The sequence below is a fragment of the Athene noctua genome, chromosome 21, assembly GCF_965140245.1.
Source record: "Athene noctua chromosome 21, bAthNoc1.hap1.1, whole genome shotgun sequence".
Classification (NCBI taxonomy): domain Eukaryota; kingdom Metazoa; phylum Chordata; class Aves; order Strigiformes; family Strigidae; genus Athene; species Athene noctua.
In genome coordinates, this window is record NC_134057.1 from 1,167,422 (window position 1) to 1,193,444 (window position 26,023).

At 44.8% G+C, this 26,023-nt stretch overlaps 1 protein-coding gene across 2 annotated transcripts; it reads left to right on the top strand.

Annotated features, from left to right (window-relative positions):
• The first annotated feature begins 6,910 nt into the window (after window positions 1-6,910).
• Window positions 6,911-24,483, top strand: ATAD1 (ATPase family AAA domain containing 1). Of its 2 annotated transcripts, XM_074924407.1 has the most exons (11): window positions 6,911-7,034; window positions 7,496-7,644; window positions 9,092-9,267; window positions 10,943-11,041; window positions 11,317-11,437; window positions 12,911-13,111; window positions 14,277-14,383; window positions 17,124-17,213; window positions 19,308-19,358; window positions 22,938-23,074; window positions 23,630-24,483. In XM_074924407.1, the coding sequence occupies exons 2-11, from the start codon at window positions 7,626-7,628 to the stop codon at window positions 23,748-23,750; spliced, it is 1,122 nt and encodes a 373-aa protein (XP_074780508.1). In that variant the 5' UTR covers window positions 6,911-7,034; window positions 7,496-7,625; the 3' UTR covers window positions 23,751-24,483. The 2 variants fall into 2 exon arrangements, with proteins under 2 accessions (XP_074780508.1, XP_074780509.1); XM_074924408.1 differs by lacking the exon at window positions 7,496-7,644.
• Window positions 24,484-26,023: the final 1,540 nt, after the last annotated feature.

Sequence of the window (26,023 nt, forward strand, 5' to 3'; positions counted from 1 at the left end):
GGGCGGCCCCGGGCGCGGGGCCTGCTGCGCCGGCGGCTCAGCCCCAGGCGGGCCCGCCTCCCCCCGCGGCGGCGGCTCCCGGCGGCGGCAGCAGCTGCCCCCTCCTCCTCCTCCTCCTCCTCCTGCCGCCGCTGCGCCAAGCGGGGCGGGAGCAGCGGCGGCGGCGGCCGAGCAGAGAGGGTCCGGAGCCGGGCCGAGTCCCTGAGGGTGCCGCCGCCGCCGCCGTCTTTGAGGCGAGCGAGGCGGAGGCGGAGAGAGCAGCTCTCCGGCGCTCCGGGCCCCAGCAATGGTGACAGCGGCGCGGGGCGCCCCCCCGGCCCGGCCCCGCTCCGCCCCGCTCCGCTCCCCGCCCGGGGCGGCGGCGGCGGCGGCGGGCCCGGAGCCGCGCGGTGGGGCCGCGCCGCCGGGCGGGCGCTCCGCGGAGGGGCGGCGGCAGCGGCGGCGGCGGCTCCTCAGGGCGTGCGGGCCGGCGGCGCGGCCTGGCTCATCCCCCCCGGCCTGCTCCGCGCCCAGCAGCGCCGCGCCAGCGCTAGACTCCCATCATGGCTGCAGCTTCCGAGAGGGGAGGCAGCGCCGCCCCGCCCCCTCCGCCGCCTCCGCCGCCCCGAGAAAGTAGTCCCCCACGAACCAGCTACCCACCGGCTGACCGCCGCGCCGCCCCGCCCCGCCCCGCCGCGCCGCCTCCTTCGCTGCCACCCGCCGTCCCGCCCGCCCTTCGCCGCGCCCCTCCCGCTCCCGTCGCCCCGCGGGGGGGAGGAGGCGGCGGGCGGAGGGATACGGTACGGCGGGGAGAGGGGGGTGAAGCGGCCGGCGCCGCGCTGAGCGACGGTGCCGCGACGGGTCACGTGGGCGGGCGCTGCGCTAGCGCCGGCCCCTCCCCCGCGGGCGGAAGTGGCCGGGCGGGCGGTGAGGGCGGGGGGCGGGAGCCGCGCGGGGTTCCGCCGCCGCGCTGCCCGCGGGGTCTGTCCCCGCTGCCCGAGCTCCCGACGGGGCCGGAAGCCGGGCTCTTCCTGCGCGTTGTGCTCCCGCGGGCTGCCGGCGCTTGGGGCCCGCGGCGGGCGAGAGGATGGGGCTTTCCCCGCTTCCCCCGCCCTCTTCCCGGGCAGGTCCCGTAGCGCGGGTGGGTGCCGCGGCGGCTGCGCTCGCCCCGGAGAGGTGCCTGGGCTGGAGGCCTGCGCTTGTGTAAGGGGGGGGGTAACGGGCGCTCTGCGGCCCCGAGCACCGCGGGGAGGGGGAAGTGAGGGTCAGCCCGTCGCCGGGGCCTCGTGTCCCCACCCTACCCCCCCCCGGCCGCCGTTGTGCGGTTTAGCGTAAAGCCGAGCAGCTCGGGCTGGCTGGGAGCCGCTGCCCTCCCGCCGCCGTACGTGAGGGCCTGCTGCCCCCTGCAGCCGCCCAGGCCCCGGGGGGGCCGAGGGAGCCGGGGGGGTGGGGGCCTCTTGGGGCCGCCAGCGACCGAGGACGGGGGTAGAGACGTGCTGGTCCGCCGGTGGTGGCTGCGCTGTTCCCGCGGAGCTTGCGGTCTCCCTCTTTCCCCCGTTCCTCGCAATTATCCTGACTGGGGGGGAAAGCGCTGTCTCTAAATCACCAAATAGGCCATTAAATTCTTTTAAACTTCAGCAAATAAACCCCATTGCACCAGGTTCTTCACACTGTGCTGAAAACTCCTGTAAGTCTCTGGGAATTGTTGGTATTAATGATTTGCAGGAAAATGACAATCACGTCGCCTGTCACACCCAGAGCTTCTGAGTATGAAGCCTGGCTTCAGTTTCCGTTAGCAGTTTCCATCTTTCTCATACTTAGGTAGGGCATATTTTGTGGGGGTTTTTTGTGTGACTTTTCTTCCCTTTTGTTTGCAGACAGGTAAAATGTTAGCCTATTGTGGTAGTACAAAGTGCTAAAGCAGCTTGGCACGTGTAACTTCTGTAAAAGCATCACGAGTGGAATATGCTGAAGATCAGCATCTGCCCCCAACTGTTAAGGGATCAGGAGAGATCTTGCCAGATGATACATTTGAAGAAATCGGGTTACCAGGCAAATAAATTTGTAAATTTGCTTTCCTCAAAACCACTATTTTCATGTCATTCTCTTGTTGGACAGTAAGCAGTGTGAGGGGTACCCCATGGAGGTCAGAGAAGACATATGTTCAAAGGAAGCCAGTTTAAAGGGAGCAAGAAGGCAGTGGCAGTGGCTTGTTTTACAAAGGGGTGATGGACATCTCCAAAATCCGCAAGAAACAGAAACAAAAGGAAAATGAAACCACTTCCTATACAGCTAGAAAAGAGACACCATGGAAAGGACCAGCCTGACAGGAAGAGGAGAACCTATGCACCCCTTTTTCCCTTCTCTCCATGAAAAGCAGATGATGAACCAGACAGGTATCTCCCTAAAGAACAGATCCTGGCTTTAATTTAGAAGTCCACCTCAAATGTTTTTGAGTCTAGTGGGGAAAGACGCCTTGTTGAAGAGACTTGGTATCTTGCAAGATACATCAGACCAGAATGAAGATGGCCCTCACAGGAACACGAGCGGGGAAATCTCTCTGTGGTTTGCTTAGTAACTGTATTACCCAGGGAATGGCTATAAGATATGTCTGAGCAGGACAACTTGGAGAAAAATAGCACTTGTATATTGGTTGGACGGTATGGGAAATTGGTTAATAAGCAAGTCTGGCAAGTAGGAAAAATTGGATAAGACCTAATAGTCTATATATATGAGAAGATTCATTAAATAATAATTTTTGCCTATATAAATTAGGCAATTCTTTACAAAACTTGTTTGTTCTGAGGAACAGCAAAAAGCAATTCAAAAGTGCAAGATAAATTCAGTGTCTTGTTCGATCTTTAAACAGCTTTTAAGAGAGGTGCTGAAGTCCAGCTGCAGATGGGCTGGAGCAGGAAGAGGAATGGGAGGGTGAAATGCCACACTTTGCCTTTAAGGGCTCAAAATAAACTGGAACATAAGGTGGAGAGATTTCCTGGGCTGATGCAGCCTTCAGCCTTTGCAAATGCTATATTATATAATTCCTTTCTTAAATGTATCAAGTTTCATCTTAAGATCTTTTGCCACTATTATTCCCACTAGGAAGCTGTTCACAGAACCTTCTTCTGATTTTCATGCTAAATATATTTGTGACTGGTTTGTATGCATTTATTCTTGTGCCAGCATTGGCCTTAAATAGCTCCTGCTCCATAACATTTACTCTTTTTTACTCTTTGTGTGCTTACAGGCAGAAGTGTCCCCCTTAGGCATCGTCTGACTGCACTAAGCTCGCCTAACTTTCCACTCTTCCTCATCTCGGCAATGACTTTCTCCTTCAGTTTTATTATTATTTATTTCTTTTTTTATATAGATGGTGTGCAGTGTTCCCGAGAGTATCTTGCCAGCGCCAAGGACAATGGTATTAATCCCTCCAAACTCTGCTAGGAACGTTGCTCCGAAGACCTCTCAGGGCCTTGTTTTCATAATCACATTGGCAGCTCATAGTTATTTTGGGATCAACTCCTGTGTGTGCAGTGAGATCGTACTGTTCCTTTCCCAAACTTCAAATGTATGAAATTGAACCCATGAAACCTACTTTTAGGGCCTGGACTCTGAGGTTATCCATAGACAAATGGAGAAGTGCCTAGCAAATCTCTGAAAATGTTTCTGAAAGTCCTTAAGTTGTAAGACTGCCCCTCTCTTTCTAACATCCAACTGCATATATGTCACCAGGAAGTTGATACAGCTTAGTTGAATGTCCTTTTGCTAGATTTGCAATTCCAAGTCAGACCAAGGCTAAAAAGCAGTCTGAGCAGTACATACCTATCTGTGACTATTGTGTCAGCGAGGCCTGGGACAGGTTTTCATGCACCATGCAGTGATGATCTTTGTAACAACAACTACTGCTGAAATCTCATGTTCCAGCCTGCGGGTCTATGCTAGCCAGCACCTGGTAGGATTAGGAAAGAGGACATAATTATGCCACCATTAATATTTGTGCTGTGCCTCTATCTTCATCTCTGCATACAGTTGAGGGCCCTAACTTTTAAAAAGCTAGAGGTCTATAAAATTGTTAGTTACTGAAGAGGTTGGACAGGAACTGCTTGCTTTGCCATTTCCTAAATATAAAAAGTACGGGTTCCAGATGAAAAGAGCTGGTGATGGATTCAAAGCAATAAAGAGAGGCAGTAGTGTCACAGCATGAAGTTAAATTGTGGGACTGGTCACAAAATGCCATAAATGTCCAAAGTTTTTAAACAGATAATAGACAAATTAATGAAAAAATTGGCTATAAAATACAGTGCATCCTCTGACTCAGAAAGTCACCAAAATGAATGTTCCCCAAAAATAATTTCATAGCAAAGCACCCAGCAGTCAATAGCAAAACAGTACGTATACTGTGCAGCCTTCATCTTACCTTCTCCAGTGAGTTTTCCAACTACACTAGGTCCTTTTAGTGACCTTCTAGTCCTATATCCAAGAGCTGCAATCAACAGAGTCCAACCAAGTCATCCATACAGTCGATTTGAAATTTTTCAATTTTGGGGGAAATTTGCAATCTTTATTTTTTCATACCAATAGAAGACAAACAAACAAACAAACAAATGTTCTCTTTTTTTTTTTTTTTTTTTCCCACAGCTGCAAAACCAAAATTGACAAAATGTGCTGATGAGTTTCAACTTATGTTACCACTTTCTAGGTCTCTCCTTAAGTAGGAAGCACATTCCACAATCCAGAGTAGCCAAGGCATGTGAAGCTGCCACAAATACTTTTTTTTTTTTTTTTTCCTCAGTATAAACTCATGATTTCCAGTACATTTCTCTGATTTCAGACAGGTACTTCTACTAGTAGATAAAATTGAAAACTAAGGCCTGATTCACATTAGCAGTGGAAAGGAACAGTCAGTCAGCAGGAGGCTGGTAGTGTCTCTGGGCTCCTGCAGCTCCTGGTCAGCCTGGTGCACGGAGAGCACGAGCAAAGCAACACCTCAGCATGGCCAGGGCTGTGCAAAGAGGGAAAGCTCCAGCGGTGCCAGAGGGACAGACACTTCCTGGAGATCTCTGTGGGATCCGCTTGTAGAATGAGTTAAGTTCTACATCGGCCCTTCAGCAGTGTAAAGGTTTTGAGGCTGTGTATTTAGGAAAGGAGGATGAATTTGGTGTTTAAGAAATTGAAAGACATTATAATCTCTCAATATTTTGAGAAATTAAGTCCCAATCCTATTTACGCATTCTGCACACTATAAACTAGAGGCATCAACCTCACCTTCAACCTGACCCTGGTCAACTTCTGAAAAATTGCATCTCAAAATTTTTTAAGTACTTTTCAGCAGAGGATTTCTTTCAAAGCTTACTGCCACACCTGTCAAATAGCAGTGACAAAATGTAGGGTTTGGGCTTTTACGTCTTGTGTGTGTGTTTGAATTTCTCCTTACTTGCAGCAAAACAGATGTTTTAAGTGTGGAAGAAAAAACAGAAGAGCCTTAAATATTTTCCTACAGTAACGGTAATTCAACCACAATAGCATTTTCCTAGTGCATGAAACGCAGACAGTGAAATGATTGATTATTCTTTTTCTATTCAAAATGGGTGATTGCAAGAATGAGTATAAGTCTCAAATTAATAGCAAAAGCTGTCAACGTCACTGATTGTATCTAGTTCATCTTTAAAATATCAAAGAGAAAATGTTCACATATTCTACAGAGATTGAAAAAAGATAAGTCTCTAGAAGATTATAATCTTATTTACCATCAAAGCAGAAAAGAAAGGCTGCATATAAATCAATAGGTGCATGTAGACTTTGATACTTTTATTTTCTTACTAAATACACTCTTTATTTGGAAGAGCTATAGCACACAAAATAAAAGGAAATATTGATTTGTCAATATTGATGAAAAAGCAAAAGTTGTTTCAAAACTTTTTTAATTGGGGGTGTGTGTAATATTAATCCAGTGAATGGGGCTGAACTGAAACTGCTGGAACAGTACTTCGGTAAAATTACATTTCCTCTGGGAACATGAGTATTTTTTTCACATGTGGATTGAATGATGGAAACCCAACACACCACGGATGCAGTGGGGGATGGATACTGGTGGGATGGGTGACATCCCCCTGGGGTCACTGGGGACCGTGCCTGTCTTGGCACCAGCCAGATGAGCTGCGGGAAGGAAATTCGGCATCCCATTGCCTGCCCGGGGCAGCGCCAGGAGAGCGGGTACCGGGGGAGAAATCCCAGAGCAGAAGCAGTGTGTCTGTGCCATGGGATTGCGGCTGCGGTAGCCACCAGGAGTTTCCACGGGCTCCTCAGAGGGCGAAGGGTCTGCGTTCACATGCAAGAGATGATATTTAAAAATTATTTGTAATAAAATGTGTTGTATAAAAAGATAACTACTCTTGACAAACAAATTACCATCCCTCGTGAGCAGGCTGAATTTTGCTAGGAAGCCCCTGAGCGTGTATGAATTACAGGCGAGAGTAAAAGTGTCGAGGCTCTCGGGAGCAAAGCTGGGTCTAGGAAGCCTTGGAAGCTTCGGTGGCGTTGACAGGATTGAACACAAATCACTGAAACTTTGGACTGAGTACTACAGAGATCCCCTTATTTTAACCTTCTGAACATTTTTCTGATACTATATACATAGAGTGAAGTTACTGTTTTCAATCCAAGTTGAAGTTGGAAGACTATTGCGTCAGGCTCTGGGCACACTGCTGATGAGCTCCGAAACCGCGATGATTTTCCTTCTGGCAGACCCGCGCGGCGCCTCCAGGGCCGCATCTCCCGACCTTGAGCTATTAACCGCTGCAGCTTCGAGAGGAAACGGCGGGTTTGCTGGGGGCCGGGGCCGGGGCCGGGGCCGGCGGGGAGCGGGCTGGGGGCCGGGCCGGCGCGCGGAACCTTCGTGCGGCGCGGCGGGTGCCGGCCGGGGCGGGGAAGCGCGGGACGCGCCGTTGCCGAGCCAGGTCCCGCGCGGCCTCAGCCTCCGTCTTCCGTTGCCTTCCTCCGGCCGTGCGGCCGCTGCTGCGCCCCGCCGGCTGCGTGTCCGGGAGAGCAGCCTGACGGTGAGTGACCCGGCGGGAGCCGAGGGCTGCCGGCCGCCGCGCCGGCCCCTGCTGGGCGGCGGGAAGGTCACGGGCGGTGGCGCCGGCCCGGCCCTCACCGGTGTCGCCGTGGCCGGACCCCGGGCGGCCGCCGCCGCGCCCTCAGCGGGGCCGGGGGCTCCCCGAGGCCTGCTCCCGCCCTCGGCGGGCGGCTCCGGCTCGGCTCGGCTCGGCTCGGCCGGGCAAGGCGGCCGTGCCCCTGCGCCCGCCAGCCCCGGCCCCGCGGCCTGGCCAGGCAGCGGCCCGCGGCGGGAGCGGGCGCGGGGGCGGCGGGGCCGAGCCCCGGCCGGGAGGGAGGCGGAGGCGCTCGCCCCGGGGCTCGGGGAGAGGCGAGGCTTTGCGGCCGCGGCTGCACTTTGCCTCTGGCCTCTGCGGGAGCAGGAGAGGAACCAGCCCCGCTCCTCCTTTTGGTTTCTGTTTAGTGCTGGAAGCCCTGGCGCGCAGACAGGCCCAGCTAAACCAAAACGCGGTGGTTGGTAGTCGTGCGGACCTAGAGTTTGTTGTTCGGTTAACTGTCTTCCTCGGTATCTCAGCGATCTGCCTAGAAAGTAAATGCTGAAACTCCTACAAGGTAAGGAGAATGTCATTGAGAAAGGTTACGCTTAAAATTCTGTCGTGATAAAGCTTTTGCTCACCCATCGTATTCAGGGTAATGATTGCGTGAGAAGTGGGTTTTTTCATTGGGTTTGGGGGGTTTTTTGGAAGCTTTTTTTTCTTGTTCACTGAATATGTAGCCCTATTATTTGAATAAATCAGGCTTACGAGAACATGCAGAATCTGTTAGCTCTGTGTTACTTGCTTAGATGCCTAAGGAGGCAAATTTTGACTTCTGAGCACGTATGCACAGCAACAGCCTTGATTTTTAAATTTCTGAACAGAGAGTGAAGAGTTAAAAGAACCAAAACTTTTTAGTAAACCTATTGCAGCGTTTCTCCTAATTCCAGTCTGCCATATCGGTGTAGACAGAACCTATGGCATGGCATCGCCTCGAGTTGAATGTGGGGTCGACGCAAAGCAGCTGCCAGCTGAGCGAGGGGGAATTCAAGGATATCTTGGCTGTAGGTAGTCCAGCTTTTCCCTGGCTGACAGCTCTGTTTGGAGACCAGCCAGGGACCGTTGGAAGCTGCCAAAGGAATCGCCACTGATTTTGCCCTTGCAGCAGGAAAATCAGGCAGTGAACGAGGAGAGCTTTGAGGGTTTTCAAACGGAAGCCCTGCCAGTTGAGGAGAAAGTAGATTGGGGAAAGAGGACCCCGAATTTATAAGTCATTTTTCAACGTTTTAGGAAGAGGTTTTTTCCTCCCTGCCGCATGCTCCCATAACTTGAAGGTGCTGTACTTTCTGGGTTTGGCTCATACAGCAGCCAGCCTTTTCCCTTGATAGCTGTGTGCCACATCCAGCATTTTCAGTTTTCCAGGGATATTAATAACTCGGAGTGTATTCTGCTAGGTGCAGGCTCCAGCTTGTAACCTCATTTTATTCAAATATAATTCGTCAATCGCTCCTTTATGTGTCAATTCAGTGCTGTTCCTTTAGATTTCCTCTTGGGGAGAAAGAACTCTCTGTTTAAATAATGTAGAGTTATCTTTGTCGCCATGGCTTAGCATTCTTAGGTCAATAACAGTCACAAAATGTCAGTCTTAATGGGAATGTAAACTTGGCACTGAAATAAAGTAAGCTTTATTACGGTACTGTATAGCTGAAAGGAATGCAGATTTCCTGGGGGAAGAGTGAAATGGGAATCTTTTTGCTTGTAGTCAATCAAGAAGTAAGGCCTCAAATTGTTGTTGCCATTTTTTCTCTGCTTCCTGGAAGTGAAACCATGGTTATGCTCAGTGCATATGTTTTATATGTTGGGGTTGTGCTATTGTTCAGATTATTTCATTGTAACTGCATGGTAAGTTCCCACTGCGTGCATGGGGAATAGTTTTTATAAAATGGTGTTTAAATGTAAGGCACATATTTTCTCAGTTTTCATTTTCTTTCTTTCTGTCCCTCCCTGCGCTTTGTTACGTTTAGTATTGAGAGGCAAAATGGTCCATGCCGAAGCATTTTCACGTCCCCTGAGCCGGAATGAAGTGGTCGGATTAATTTTTCGTTTAACCATATTTGGTGCTGTAACATATTTTACCATTAAATGGATGGTTGATGCCATTGATCCAACGAGAAAGCAAAAAGTGGAAGCTCAGAAACAGGTAGGATTTCTTTGAAATGCTGTCTTGTTTGTTACCTTTCATACGGAGAAATCTTCTCTCTGGAAACTGGACTTGCAATAACCAACAGAATAATCGACAAAAGCATGTGGAATAATCAAAAAAACCCAGAATTATTTTTTAGTAAATCTCAGGATCTAGGCTGTTAGTGTTTCCAGTGCTTACACTTTATAACAAGTTAAAATTTCTATCCTGAAGTGGTGGGAAAAACTGTCAAACTGGAGCGTGATTTTTCTTAATTATCTGCAAGCATGTGGGCCCTGTGCCGTTTCTGCTTCTGACAACTTTACTAAGCAGCAGTCGCATTAAATAATGCTCTCGTTAGTCTCTTGGTTGTTTTTTAAAAACGTTGAGCAGAAATAACTTAGTTCTCTGCTGCTTTTTGGCAACCTAATGGCAGAGGCAGGGACTGTAGTTCCTCATGACAAAATGGAACGCTGCTGTCCAAATCCCTTTCTAAGAATAGCTCGCACTTTGTCCCTCTCCCTCTGTTCTCCCTCTGCCTCCAGTAGCAGTCAAAATGCCCTGGAAAGAGGAGAAGAAAAAGTGAAAAGCCTCATTCCTGATGTTGAACTAGAATGATTCATGGGGGTTAATGCTCTGGGAAAAGATTTAAGTACATTTCAGAACCAAAAGTGAAATGTTTCCTTTGGGAAGCATTGAAGGACATGTTGCAGCTTTTTTTTTGTTTTCTGGCTGACACAAATTTTGCAGATTCAAACAGCGCTTTTGAGCAACCTAATTCTGTTTTGGGTGGTTTGTCTTTTTTAATGAAATCTTTAGTTAAAAAATTGGCCCCACTTTAAAAATCAGCTTTCACAGTTTGTGCTGGTGCCACCTATTATATAAGAGTTCCCAAGAGCATGTCAGACTCAACCGCAAGTTTGAGTGTAAAGAGAAACTGAATTGTGAAAGTGTGTTGACACAACAAATGACTTTTCCTTTCAAATTGGGAAAAGGAAAACATGGAATACGTAGAAAAAATTGACTGTCTTCTGTGAATATTTTTTTCTTAAAAAGGTATCAGGCTCTCCTTAGTACAGTGCTGTGGAGCTTTGAGGGGAGGCATGCTTTTTATAGCAACAGAGTTCTATCTCCCGTTGAAGTCTGTGTGTGTTATTTGCAGGGTTGTGAATGAAGGTAATTAAGCATGTGAAAGAACTCTAGAGTTCTCTCTAGTAACAAGTTTCAGGCTTTTCATCTGAATCCTGTACAAAGTTTGTAAGGCTTAATGGGCTTTTTTAAAGTGGTTAACATACCTGTATCAGCTTTGGAAATTCCTGTGGAGAGTATGGAAATGATTTTGTACTCAGGTTACCTGTGTGTCTGCAAACCTCTTCTGAACAGCAAACTCCGTGTTTTAATGTTTAGTTTGGTTTCTTTTGAGTTCATAACGTGTGACCTGTGGATCTGGGAGTGGGAGGGCTGGTGTGACACTTATTTGATGGGAACTGAGACATATGACTCAGTTTCACTCAAATGACAACAAGTCATTAGGAAATAGCAGGACCTTTTACTTCAGACAGATTTAACCTCTTTTCGGAAGCGGTTTACAGAGAAGCTTTTCAGACTCCAAACAGCACGTCTTTAAAAACTAATTTTTGAATTAAGCATTCGGTTTCTTTCTCTGATTTTCTTGGCATTTTATTTCCCCCAGGCTGAAAAACTAATGAAGCAAATTGGAGTGAAAAATGTAAAGCTTACCGAATACGAAATGAGTATTGCTGCACATCTCGTAGACCCACTTAGCATGCATGTAAGAAACTCTCTTCCCTGTTACTCTGATGAAAGCATTTCAGACCTGGAAGATCTCGATTTTGACTTTGGGTTACATTATTTGTCATATATGTGTATCTATGGAAATCCACAGAATATATTTCTTTAATTTAAAATTTCGTTGTTGAGAGCAGATGTTTTTTAAATCATCTGGGTTTTTTAGTTTTGAGGCTTTGCACTACTTCTAAGCTTGTGAATATTTTTTGTTGGCAGGGACTCTCGTGATAAGTTCTAATGCTGTTTTTTCTGTATTAGGTAACCTGGAGCGATATTGCGGGCTTAGATGATGTTATTACAGATTTGAAAGACACTGTCATTTTGCCCATCAAGAAGAAATATTTATTTGAGAATTCCAGGCTCTTACAGCCACCAAAAGGTAGGAATGTTACGGATTTATATGTTGCTATTAAAAAAAAAAAAAAAAAAGTTAACAATTACCCAGAAAGGAAAGAGGAAGTAGATTGCCAGTCCAAAGTGCAACCATTAAGACTGATGCCAGGGAAAATCCTCAGGTTTTTCCTCTTCTCTTGCGGTGAAATCAAGTTCTAGTGAGTAAGTCTCATCTCAGTAATGAAGTGATAATTGCTTTTCAGTTATTGATGTTATGTTTTGGTGCACTAATCTATGTAGCCTGCTTTTTTACCTGCCTAGAGTGTCTATTTTTTTTCTTCTTATACCCCCTCTTGTCCTTTGGCAGAGGTGAACTATAACTCTACTGTATAGCTTTGTACACTTGGCTAATATGGTGTCATAGAAACATAAGTCATAAACATGAGATGTCAGTGTAAGCTAATGTTGCAGACATCTCTCTGCTCTAGTCCTAAAAATTCCAGTCATTCAAAGAGACATCCCATTTTTATTCTGGAGGCCCTTTGATTTTGTCTGGAGTTCAGTTGCCCGGTGCTGAGGCAGTAAGGAAACTGACAGATCCACTTTCTAACAGTAAACCTGAAGTTGGACTCTGCTGGAATTCTTGCAGCCATATTTGCTATATATTACTAAAATAAGCAGAATTTGAACTTAAAATGTTGGACAAAATGCAAAACTTTATCTTTACTGCTCTGATCCCTGGAATATTGTCTTCTGGAAATTCTCTGAAAACCATTAATTACTGCCTGTATCTGTGGCCATCTCAGTTTTGTGTCCTAAGTGATGGAAAATGAAGCACTTTTTAAACTGGTTTCGTTTTTCCAGGCTACTTTCTATTTAAGTCCCAAATTGAAACTGTCTGGAAAATTATTTTAATGTCATGATTTAACAGCTGAAGGAAAAAAAATATTTTTTATTTAGCGTTTTAAAACAGGCTTTCCATATAGGGCAAGTTCTCGAGTTTTATTAGTGGCTTGCACTGTGTGTTAATAGCAAGTCATTGCTTCAGAGTAATTATGTTTGTGGTCGTCAGTCACATAAACAGAAAAAATACCCTAGTAGTTCTCTGTTTCAAGCTTCTTTGACTTCATATTTTTTCTATAAATTATTTTCCTTACAACTGTTAGAAAAACACTACTGTGAATTCTTTTGCTATGATAAGTTTAAAAATAATATGAGATGTCATATTTAATTGTGAGTAATTTGTTTAAAATGTTTGTGGGGCTCCTTTATTTTTATTTTCTCCACCCTCTGTGCTAAGTTTTATTAGCAAGGCTGAAACTGGCTGTAAACAAGGCCTATCAAATGCTTACAGGAAATAAATAGGGTAATTTTGTAATTGATTTGATGGAACACTGTGTAACTTTTTCTTATCTTTTAAAACTGGGATAAAATGCAAGCCTGGACACTATCAGGTCTGTCATACTAAAGCATGTTTTCTGTACAGCGACCAGAGATCATTAACATGATACTTTTTCAGGAGTACTTCTCTATGGCCCCCCTGGCTGTGGCAAAACGCTGATAGCCAAAGCCACAGCAAAGGAAGCAGGTTGTCGATTTATTAATCTCCAGCCTTCAACACTGACGGACAAATGGTATGGAGAGTCTCAAAAACTGGCTGCTGCTGTCTTCTCCCTTGCTATAAAGCTCCAGCCATCCATCATTTTTATTGACGAAATAGGTAAAAATCTGTCTTTTTTTTTTTTTTTTTTTTTTTTCAACTGACTGTAGCAGAGTGACATTAAACTGTAGGTTCAAGTTGATGGGTATATTGATGTACTGTCATCTTTTTCTTACAAAGAGTGGTAATGGAAGAAGGTTCGGTAATATAAATAGTACTGTGGAGTATTGGAGGCAAATTAGGAAAACTGTGCATTTCTTCCTTGTGTTAGTTTCCCCACTAGTTGGTAAAGTACAAGTAGAACAAGTTGCTGCTTATTTGTGGTTGGGCTAAGGTGGTTCACAAGGAGAGCTTTTCTTCTGTTAAGGAATCTACTTATTCAGGAAACCCATCACCAAATGCACTTCAGTGCTTCTCCCATGAGGGCACATAATAGAAAATTAAAATACAGGTTTAGGAGAGCTCAGGAATACTAGTTCTTAATAAGGCTGAAGAAGTAGGAGGGTAAGTTCAGCTGGGAAGACAGCAAAGGTGCCTGTTGTTCAGCGCATTTGGACTTGTCACATCAGTGTTTAAGTCCCTGTGAACTTGAGCAGTTCAGTTAAAATTGCTCGTCGTCTCACAGCACTGGTGCTTCTTAAAGAGAGTTGTACAGTTTGCAGAAACAGATCCTGACAAAGCTTTCACCCTTTCCCCAGTTTAGGTTTAGGAAGGGGCTACGTTCTTAAGATGTTTTTTATCCTTTTGTATAGGTATGAAAAATGGGGTGTTTTTCTAACTGTTGGAAATTCTTTAGGCAACCACTGGCAGAGTTAGAGCTCTGCATAACAAAGTGTATGGCCTACTTTACATCAGCTTGCTGTTCTCCCATGCTTTGTCATCTTCTAGCTTGCGAGACTGAATGCTTCCATCTCTGCATGAGAAATTAAGGTGAAAGTTACACTTTCCATGAACTCAGGAAAGTGAAAATGTGGAGCACAAGATTTGGGACAATCTCATGTGATTAGGCACATACATGTGCAATGTAATTTGAAAGGTGTGCTTAAAAATATGGTGAGATTTCACTTTCCTATTCTTCATCGTAAGAAGTATTTTTCATTTGTTGACAATGTTTATTAAAAAAGGTATTTGTAAGATGGAGAATGGCACAAGTCTGCATGTGATAAAGATCATAGTTTCTATGGCAGGATTGAAAGTAAACTGCTTTACTGAATCCTTAATACAGATTCCTTCTTGCGAAGTCGATCAAGTTCTGACCACGAAGCTACAGCTATGATGAAAGCTCAGTTCATGAGTCTGTGGGATGGATTGGACACCGATTATAACTGCCAAGTAAGTACAAATGGTGACAAGAAAAGTAATGCAGTTCTTCCCTCTTGGTTATTGGGCATTGAGCCATTTTGGAAAAGTAGCAGATTGCCAAAAGAGTTTCTTTACCTGTCAGTGTTAGTGATTACCAGTATATCCGGGGAATGAGATAAGTGATAGTAATCACTTAATCTTCCTGAGAAGACTGGTTTTGTAGTTATTTTGGTTTTAATTAAGAAGTGTTATTTTCAGAAGTGTCTGAAGTCTCAGAAATATAGCTGTGTAGTTTGAGCTGCTGAGGTTGGGAATCTTTAAACTATTTGAAAAACATTTTGTCAACAGTATTTTCTTCAGGTGAAGTGCATCTTTGATTTCAGGAAGGGTATTGAAAGATCTGAGTATTCATTCTGCTTGCAAGTTGGTTGGTTTGTTTCCAGAGAAGCATTAGACTAGCACTGGACAAGCACTAGACTCTAGAGTTAATCTGAAGGGGTAGAGAAGTTGATGTTCTCAAAAGATAAATTCAATTAAATGGAGCCACTTAATTCCATCCCACTGTTCTTGTATGCTTCCGTCCCCCTCAGTAATCTCAGCTGAAGTATTGTATTTTAGAAAACAGAAAAATTATAAAAGCTGGTGGTGGTGTGAAAAAACATTTATGAAATAAATTACTTGTGTAGCATAGAGGAAAGCCTGCTTGGTGTGTTTCTGAACTGTCCCTGGAGCAAGGCCTTTAAAAAGGCTGTTTATTCTCCAATTTTAAAAATTTCAGCCTTTTTAAACTGCATTCTTCTGTGAATGGGTTCCAATACTCTGACCTTTGTTAGTTCTTTCTTTGAGAGGAGGAAAAGAAGATTTGACAAGCTTGTGCTAAAGGTTTTTTTCAGTTGATTTCTTAAAAACTGATTAGAAGACAGTGAATATATACATACTGAGGACCTTTAAAGCAGAGTCTTTGCTTACCATGCTTAAAAGTCTAATGGTAGGAACACTTAACTGGAAGTTAATACAATCTTGCAAGCACACGTTTTTTTTCCAGTGTTTGGATGCATTATCTTTTTTTCCCAATATACCAGTGACTTCTTGGAGCAAGTCAAATTGTTCATTCCCTGCAGTAAGATAGTCTTACCATCTCTCGAGTTCAGCATTCAGAGCCTGGACGAGTCACTCTTGTCCTTTACTCGTGTGCCTCTGCAGGGTAGAAGCCACCAAAGTAAAATGCAATGTGGACAATTGGCTGGAGACACTGCAGAGGCTGATTCAGGTTTCTGGGGAGTTTTTCAGCAGCAGTGTTTTGTTTCAATACCATATTTCAGGCTTCTCCCCGAGATGTCATTGCAATTCTGGAAGTGTCCTTTAAGCGGTTTTGACATTTGTGTGGTCTCAGTTTTTGAGAGCCACCAGCTAGCTGGGCTCTTTTGTTAATTACAGATGTTTACTTGGGAGCTTTGTGTTGCTTGCCTGATTCTTGCCAAACAAATTGCCTTGGAATAAGGATACTGTTTGGCTTTTGTTATGGTAAAAATCCCAGATGCTAAGAGGAAATTGTTAATAAGTGTTGCGATGGATGTTAGTTGTTCCTGTGTTGATTGCACCTCAAACGCCTGTTCAGCTCGGGGCTAAACCTGGCACGGATATAGTCTTGAGTCCAGCAGGAGCCTGGGGCACAGTGCCTGTGCGGCTTGAAAGGACAGTCCAACTCTGGAAGGCCTGTACAGCCACGCTCGCAGAACCTGCGGCCAAAGCGGCTTTTGGGAGGCTCCTCAGATCTGGGGGCGCGGTGGGAGTGACAGATTGGGCCCAGCCTTGGGCCTTGCTGCAGGGCCCTGGGAAGCACAGTCTATGAAAAGCGGGGCAAAAAATGTGTCTTGGCTTTTTCTGCGCGTAGCAATTTGCCAGCATGTGCTGAAGCCTCTAGGTGGCAGGGTGACTCTGCGCCGGGACACAGCCTGGCCGGGGACGGCTGGAGTGCCGGGGCTGGCTGCGGAACAGTGACCCCGGACAAAAGACCAGAAGCATGTCAGGAAACTATTGATAGGAGATTAATTTCCCCCACATTTTTCAATTTAATGACCGGGTATTCACAGTGTACATAACTTACACTAACAAATGAGAAAACAAGGCTGATGTGAATGAGAAGTAAATTTGTTCTTAAACTAGTAAGTAAAATGCAGTTAAACAAGGTAAATACTCTCCTTGTATTGAACTTGGCTTGTACACATCCAGTTTGCTGCTGTTACAATATCCAGTGCCTGTCGGTTCTTACTGACTTAATGCTTTTTAATGCTCAAAAAAAAAGAAGTGTTTTAATGCATGTGAAAGCTGCCAGTTTGGTCATCCTGGTGAACTGATTGCCTTTCTTTTTTCAACACAGCCCGAAAATTGCACTTTTTTTTAATACTTTCTCAAAACATCTTTTGAGTTCAATCCAGACCAGCAGGAACTAAAGACACATTGCCAGGACTCACAAGCAGAAGTTTTGTATTACTGCTTAGAGTTGGAACTTTCAAACTGGGCTCAGAAGGATTCAGACTAACGTAAAAATCTCCACCCAGGTGTACTTTGTGGAAGCGGTGCTCTCTTAAGCAGCCTGTTTAAATCCACTTGCTGAAATCAGTACCAAGAAACCTTATGTAACTTCTTTAAGTGTTGATGTTCTTGATGAAGTGTGGAAGAGTCACATGTTTGGTTTTGAAACTCCGATACAGCAGTGTTTTCAGAAGCTGGTTTCAGGCAGACTAATTTTTCTTGTTGGTGTATACAGGTAATAGTGATGGGAGCCACCAACCGTCCTCAGGATCTTGACTCTGCAATCATGAGAAGAATGCCAACCCGTTTTCACATCAACCAACCTGTAAGTCATGCCAGGTGTGCAGGTGTGCCTAGTGCCTGAGCTGCAGGCAGGTGCCTTATCAACCAGGAAATGCACTTCCCCCCCCCCCCCCCCCCCCCCCAAGAAATACTCTAATATCTTGATGTGTTTTTAGTTTTTTAGAAGCACATATATAACTTTGCTATTTAATGTGAAGTTTCTCACAGAAACCTTGATTCCTTGGATCTTTTATCTGAACCAATGCCATGTGCTCTGAGAGTTTCCCACCCACCTTCTTCATCTGTAAGAATGGAGTGGTTGAGATGCACTCTGGAAAGAGCTTAGTTTTAACGTGAAAACAGTCACAAAAAGCACAAAAGTGACTGCACACACTTGCCTACAGGGAGAGTGGCCCCCAAGGTTAGATGGTGTCAAGAAGCAGGTACATACCGACTGCCATTTATTCCTTCTTGATACAGAGTATTTTAGTTTTCAGGGAGAGCAGAGGGAATGGAATCTGCATACCAAAGCCTATGTTCTTCTCAAGCTTTTCCACAGTCAGGCACTGCAAGTAGTCTGGGAAACTGTTTTTATTGTACTTATTATGGTTTATGCCAAACAGGCAGTAATTAAGGTCTCTATCGCTTATGGCAGCCATCACAAGGTTAGCCTTACTATTAATGTTGCTATTGCCGTCCTTTCCAAGGTATTTTAGTCTCCTCCAAAGACTTGGCGATATCACAAGACATTTTTGTATCAGTATTAGAAGGAGTTCAGTTGTGGTTGTCAGTATTCCCTTCTGGCTACAGAAATACTCTTCATTATTCATTTTTTGCAGAAACTTGGAAAGAAAATTGGAGGAGTAAAACTCTTACTGATTGTGCAACAGTGATGTTCCCAGACCCATCTTGTTTGAACTGGCTTTCACTCCTTGTGGGCGGATGCTTTTCAAAACAAAGCATTTATAACAGTATCTGCTTTTCTGCGATGCCTGCTCATAGAGGTTCATACACCTTACTCACCTTCAAGTTTTCCTTGAATTAGTAAGGTGCAAGGATGTGTATTTTAGTTTCTGTTAAGAACCATCGTTAGAAGGGTGAATTACCCGCAGGTCACAGTGCCTCAGGATGCTGCAGGGCTTGGCTCACTCTCCCAGGATCAGAATTACAACAGCAAGTGTCATTTCAGGCACAGACACGTAACTCCTTACCTCACCGCAGCCATCTCATGAACTTGCCACTTGTTCTTGTCTGTGGTACTTCGCGATACAACCAAGATTGGTTACAACTCTTTTATTGAATGCCAAGATAATTTATGAGCTGTGGATTGGAAGTGTGCACAGGTAGTACTGCTGTAGGGTAGCTAAAGCCTTGCAGATTTTATAACTAAGTTTGAGATTAAAATGCCCAAAATTACTCATAAGAAATTGTCTGCAAGGTAAAGGGAAATGCAAAGAGTATTTTTTTGAGACAGCATATCAACTGCTCAGCTGCCAAGAGTATCTGTGGGGTGGTTTTTTCCCTTTTTAACAATGAAAATGAATTCAGGACGAGTTTGGGTTGTGGAGACACAAAAAAGAGTCTCTTTGCTGCCTGTGTTTTACCTCGCTCGTAAGAATATGCTCAGGATTTAACTGTTTCTTTCGGTTCTGACCTCATCAGAGCGTGTGATGTATATTGCTTAAAATTTCCCAAGCGTTGTCTGTGTTTTGTTTTGGGTTTTTTTTAAGCAAAGCTGTTTATCTTCTTCATCTGATTTAGCGAAGTCCTGAAAGCATCCTCTAGATCTAGAGAATCTGCCCTGCTTTAAAGAGGATGGGAATTCTTTGGAGACAACTACTTTCACTTAGGGCAAAGTAAGGCTAAATGGCAGTGCCGTTTTGCTTTCCCTGCAGTTAGTGTAAATGTATATGCTCAGATGTTTAGTTTCATGTGCTCCTGGAGTGAGAGTACCCTAGATCTCATTTTGCTGAGTGATTTGCCATCAGATAGGTTTCCTTAGTGTGTATCACATCTCCTATTTGAGGGATCAGCTTGTGTCACTGAGCTGTGACTGAAAGCCCACGCCGTGCAAAATTGCAATAGATGTTACATACGTTTATTTTTGTACTCTAGTAACTAATCTCTTTTGTTTAAGGCTCTGAAACAAAGGGAAGCAATCTTGAAGCTAATTTTGAGAAATGAAAATGTAAGTAGACTTCTTTTAATGGCTAATTTGCTGTATTACTGTTGTTACGAGTGCAAGCTCTGTAATTGTATAAAACATGTTTTATAATTGACTCTCTTGGAGTAAGGTAGAGATTATCTACTAGGGTATTTCTGATTATAATTTAGGACTCTCTTGTGGGTTTAGACATTAAAGCAATAGAATTGACTACTGGTTTAAGCATGAGCCTCAGTCAGAGCAGCAGTCTTGGATTTTGTGGCGAATCACCATTTCTGAGGAAAATGACTTAATTTCTCTGTCTCATTATCTTGTTATATATCAAGAAAATAATATTTACCTCTCTAAAGATGCTGAAGGTGAATCATGTTTGGAAATCACTTTGACCAGTAAAAGAAATTTCAAGATGTCATGAAGCAGTGTTTTGCCAATTATCAGGCCTAGCATAAAGGACACAGCCAGCATAAAGATGAACCAATAACCAAATTGTATTTGATACAAAAGGGTCAGTACATGGGTGAGCGCTGGGGGTACAAACAAGTCAGATTATACAGAATTGACATCAATCCCACTGACCCCAACAACGACACCGCACGACCAACAATGGGTGGGATAAATGGTGACATGCAGTCCCCCATAGAAGGGACGGGAGACAACCGAGTCAACAAACCAAACACATCAGACTGAGGAAGCCACACACTGAATCTCTCCACAGCCCGTGTTTACAAAGGCCAGAGCTGACTGGAGCCCAGTCCCAGGGAGGCGGGAGGTCCTTCCCCAACAGGGAACTCTGCACAGGGCACCCACCTCACACACAGACACTGCCCCTCCTGCAATGGTCCCAGCTTTTATCCCCAAGTGGGACACCTGACCTTGGGTTACTGACTGCGGGACCCCTGGGGCTCCTTTACCCAATGGCTCTGTCTGCCAGGCCGGCCCACCCTGGGGGGAAGCCTAAAGGGAAACTCACCCCCCTTGGGAAGGGCTGTGGGAATCACCCACATGTCAACCTTGATTTGGGGCTTGGGGTTGAAACCCCAGCATTTCAAGCAGGGAGAAAAGATACTGAATTTTTTAAACTCTACAGTTTATTGGCTCTAGTCAAGAACAGAGGAGTGACATTTTTTGACAGTGCTGTTTTTGCACTTTTATTCTTAGCTTGTATTTCCTTTAGAGGAAAAGCAATATAGTGTTGTTACTAATACTGTATGGTCTTTGTGTCACCGTCTGCATTCCAAGATGAGGGGAAGGAGTGGCTGTGAGCACATCTGGTAGTGTCTGTTGGCAGGGTATGGGACCTGTGTTATTGGAGGTTCCTGACAAATTTAGTCTGCAACACTAATTGTCTTGACGTTAATGTTGTAAAGTATCTCTTGGAGGCCTATCCAGATAAATATCATTCGTTCATAAACACAACTTAAATTTTTTAAGAGGCCTAAAAATCCCAGCCCGTCATTGCGAATGGCTAAGATATTGGGGAGGTTGCTGTGCAAATGGTTGGTTCGGATTGCCTGTGTAGGATTAGGATATAGGTTGGCTTTTTCACAAAACGCTGGTCATAGATGTGAAAACAGAACTGCTACAAGATGCCAAAGGAGTTGTGGAGGAAGAGCAGAAAATCTCAAACAAACTGTCTCTTGCAAATGGTGATTTTGGACTCAATTTTCTCTTCAAGACCTGTTAGGGAGGTATGCCAAATAATAGACTCCCTGAATACAGACTCCCCCAATACCTGCAGCCGCCCAGCACTTCCACACAAGTGGACTCTGGCTCCTTTGTCGCGGCATCTGGGCCTGGGAGTTGCAGCACCTTGGCCTTATGCCTTCAGCAGAAACCTAAATTGGCTTCTGAATACGGACCTGAAAGAATGCAAGGTGTATAGTGGCAGTGAATCACAGCCACGCAAATAACATTTTTCAGGGGGGAAAAAAGAGAAAAATCAGCCTGTATTGGTTATCCCATAGGAGGAGGAAGAGGAATGGGGTCTCTCAAGGCCAGCTTATTTTCAGTGAGGGTGAGAAACATCCTGGCAGTTCTTCACATCACGGGTGTAGTCATGCCCTCAGTTTTCCTTGCCTGTCTTAAATCTCGTTTCTCCTTTCTTAGTCAAAGGGAAATTGGTTTTTTTTTTGAACAAAATCCTTGTTCATACCTGCCATGCAACAAGCCCACTTTCTATATATTCTTAGTCAGCTGTGCTGCTCTGTTCAGTTCTTGATGGCCTTCAGCCCCACACTGAGGAAATACGTTGCAGATCCACAGCTGTTACTGACTTTGGTATTTGTGTGTGGGATCAGGCGTTAAAGCAAAGGACTTCACGACAGCCAGGCTGTAGCGTCCGTAGGAGGCACTTTGGTGTAAGCCAACTGCTGCTTTTGCCTTGATTATCACGCTTGGGGACCCAAACCAGAGCACCGCGTGCCCAGTCATGGGCCAGGGAGCTGGGCTCAAGTACAAGCTCAAGATACGAGCCAGCAGGACACTGCCACTGTAACCCTTGTCCTTCAGGAAAAGCAGGAGGACCGGCGGGGAATTGGAAGGGTGCTCAGCGGCTGTTGGTGTGTTCTTGGGTTATCGTGGGGAGTGCACGGGTGGAGGGATAGCTGGAGGCACAAAGATTACACCTGGGGCTTTGCCTTCACCACCACAGCGTAGTTTCCTTCTTAGAAGAAGTCATCCCGTAATTTCAGCCCGTTGTTAGACTAGTTTGGCTTTAACTTTTTGGAAGGGAAATACTGATGCACTGGAAAATGTGCCAGAAGGGGATGTTATCAGGGGTTCTGGAAATGGACTGAATAAATGTGGGGGTCTGGGCTGGAATGAGTTCAGGCTCTGATCTGGTGCACGGAGTTGGACACATTATTCTGCCTCAGAGTTCCATTTTGTGGTTGTGTAAGGTAGGAACAGCTGTTTGGTAACTCAGCAGACAACTCGAGTTGCTGGGATAGTGAACAACTACTTCTGACGTTCTCATTCTGCACTGAAAGGTAGCAATAACAAAATGTAAATGTGACAGGAACTTTTTCCAGCCTTGCCAGGTTGCTGGTAAAAAGACGTGTTTATGAAAACAAAATGCACTCTTTCAAATAATGTTTATAAAAAAAAAAAAAGGGCTGTGGCTGTGAAAGGAGACCCGTTGGGTAGTGTTCATTGTCTAGAGATGAAAAAATGCACGTAAGGTCTGATTTGAGCCCTTAACCAAAAAATATCAGTGCTCTTGCAGGAAATTTGTGTGGGCCTTTGGGAAAATGGGTCATTTTTTCTGCGATCCAGTTTTTGCCATCCAGTGGGCTTCCAAAACCACACAGAAGCTTTGTCAGTAACAGAATATACCAGTATGATGGTTCACTTCTGGTTGCCTGTTTGGGTTTTTTTATCAGCTGCAGAGTTTTATGAGATGAAGCATCAGTTTCATTTAATGACATGAACTACTCAGAGGGTTCAAAGTGTAAGTTAATAAAATAATTTTATCTCTAAAAAACGTCAAGGCTGAAAAAGATCAATGGGCGGGTAAAAATACTTGGACGTGACTGTTTCTTGTCTTTGGTGAACAAAGTAAACGACCTCAGACGTTTCGTTCTCGGACCTTTTGTTTTTTGGCAGGTGGACAGGCATGTAGATCTCCTCGAAGTTGCTAAAGAGACCGACGGCTTCTCAGGCAGTGACCTGAAGGAAATGTGCCGGGATGCAGCACTCCTCTGTGTCAGGGAATATGTTAATTCTTCCTGTGAAGAAGAGACGTATGTGTCTTTATTCTGTCTGTTATGATAGCTGAAGAGCCTTTGTGAATGCTTCTGGTGCTACACACTGTCCAATTATCAGTTTATATTTTCTGATTTGAATTGCAAATTTGTAGAGGTTTAGAAAACCTTGCTATGATTCACAGAGAGCAGGAGGTTCTCTCTTTCTTGACAAATTGCCACTATACAACAAAAAACCCAACAAATAAGTTACCTTAATTCATTTTGACTATGAAAACAAGACTGTTTGTTTCAAGGGGTCAAGCCTTAGGTGGCATGAACCAACATGTGATGTGACTGCGCTGTGTTACCGGGCTTAAATGCCAGTAACACTCCAGCACATGCGGAACCCCGCTTGCTGTGATGTTCCTCTGATTATCTCCTGTACTTACAGGTAATACAGGGGCATGTTCCAGTGTAGTGCTGGATCTATGCCAGAGCTGCTGTTTTCAGTGATTAATTCATTAATTACTGATTAATGAGAATTGTTTGAAGAGCTGTTACACAGCACCTGAATCATTGTTTTTGTTTTTTTTTTCCTTCTTCCTTTTAAAGCCGCAATGAAGATGAAATTCGTCCTGTGCAGCAGCAGGATCTCCACAGGGCAATTGAGAAGATGAGAAAATCGAAGGATGCCACACTGCAGAACGTTTTGATGCACGTTAGTTTAGATTAAGATAAAAGAGTGTTTGCAGTTTCTGTTGTGACTTAGTTTGACTTCTGTAATCGGTTAGGGAAAATAATGTCAGGGTTGGGAAGCAGGGGTGTTCTTTGAGTAAGGGAGTTCTGTTTCTGGAATTGTTTTTATAGAGCAAATTCTAAGTTATTGAAATTTGGTCACACGCAACTGGAAGTGTAACAATCGATCACCAAGTGGAACAATTATAGCCCAGACCAAGAGCAACTGCCTGTGTCTTCTCCCGTAACGGCTCCGCTGTGCAGCCTTACAGCAGGTGCTGGTGTGGCCTGGGCTCGGCGGTCGCTGCTGCGGAGGGGACACGATCCATCCCGTGTGTGTATATACGTGTGAGCGTGTCTGTATGTATTAAATGTATATATCCACACATTTTTTTATATATAGACATAATCTGTAGATAACTCGAGTATGGAAAGTCTTTTCTACTTACTGAATCAAACCAAATCAGAAGATGTATAGATTAAAGGGTTGTCGATACTCAGTTCACATTTAGTTCTTCCTTTTAGCAGCAAATATGAAGATGGAAATTCTGCTTCTAGAATAACTTTCAGGCAAAGTTGGAAATGTTACTGATTTTTCTTTCACATGACCACTTGAAATCTGGTGCCATTTAGTAAAGATAGTAAACTACTGTAAAAATGTTTGAATACTTTTAATTTTGTATGAATTCTGCTTTTTGAGGCTTTTTAAATGAATGTTGGTTTTATTTTTATTTTTTCCTTGATGTGAGTTATTAGAGTAGAATCTTAACTGGTCTTTCATAAAGCCCGACATATTATAAGCTCTCTGAAATCATGGCTCTCTGATCTATTAGGCATTGTAACGAGGGCTTGCTGCTATTTAATCTCTGAAAGACCCACTGCTGCACTGTGGCATTGTACCATGAAGTGTCATATGCATAGCTCTGAGGTGCAGGGGATGTTTTGTTATGTTTTGCTCTGTCACATGCTCTGATCTGCAAAATTGAAGAGAAGGGAATGGGGTTTAGGTTTATAAATGTGATTTAGCAATGTTCTGTACTTGCTGGTAACAGTAAATTCATGTAACGTTATGTAGTGATAAAGGCAAAGGGTTAAAAATGTGACAAAAGTGTTTCAGTAAAGTGTTACGGATGCTCTCAAATAAACAACCAAGCACCAAAAATAAAAAAAAAAAATTAACACAGTTAACTAGCTCTCCGTAAATTACAGGTTCTAATGTCTGTGAAAGGAGAACAGAACAGCTCCCTAGGGTTTAACGGCAACCCAGAACGCTTTATCACTCACCTGACAAGTGAGGGCTCTCAACCTCGGGGACCTGCTCAGGGCCGTGTCCCGAACCAAGGCACCTCGAGGAGTTTCCTTGGGCAGCGTCTGGACCCAAGGAGAGAGTCCTCAACCGCAGCTGCTGCTTCAGGGGACGAGCTCCAACTGGCTCCCAGGGGCCTCCATTGATACCCAGGCCCAATCTGACCTGTGGCCACTGGCGGCTCCCATTGGCCAAAGGCCCCAATTACCAAGAGGCCCTGAGAACAAAAGCAGCCCAAAGCTGCTACGCTTCAGCAGCTAAGAAGCTCTGCTTTCATGGGCAGATGCGCCTGCCACAGAGTTACTGTCAGTAGGTTTTCAGTAACTTGATTTTTCTTCCTATGATATTATGAATTGTGCACCAATTCAACACAACTATGTAATTGGAATTGTTTGAACCCCTGGGGGTGGTACGCAGTGCCACAGCTCTGCTCGCTGTCAGGGCCGGTGTTGCAAGCAGGGAAACCATGTAAACTGAAATGTGCTGCAAAGTGAAATAAAGACAGCTGGAGCCAGCCAGTGGCCAGTATCAGGTGCTGCTGGCCATTTCCATTAAGCACAGCTTTTCCCCTGGTGTCCTTTGGTCTGGCACACTGGTTAAGTAATGCACCAGCTGCACTAGGGCTTAGTTTGACCCAGTTTAATATCCTCAGGGGCTGAACATGGGGATATTTTTTTTAATAATTACTTTGCTTTTTGATACAGGGAGAAAAGGTCCATGGTAAATGCATATTTTCCTTTAAAACAAGGATGTAGAAAATACCGGGCTGTGGAAATCTAAAAAAAAAAAAGAAAAAGTCTGGCCTAGGGAGTGTTAACCCCACAGGGCACACTTGGTCACAGGGCAGGAGAGCCTGAGTTCAAGGACTAGCCTTAAAATTAAATGTACAAATAGTGCTACTTGCTAGATGCTGGTTTTAACCAGGCGTGGGCCAGGTGAAGTTCTCCAGCCATTTAATTTCTTTT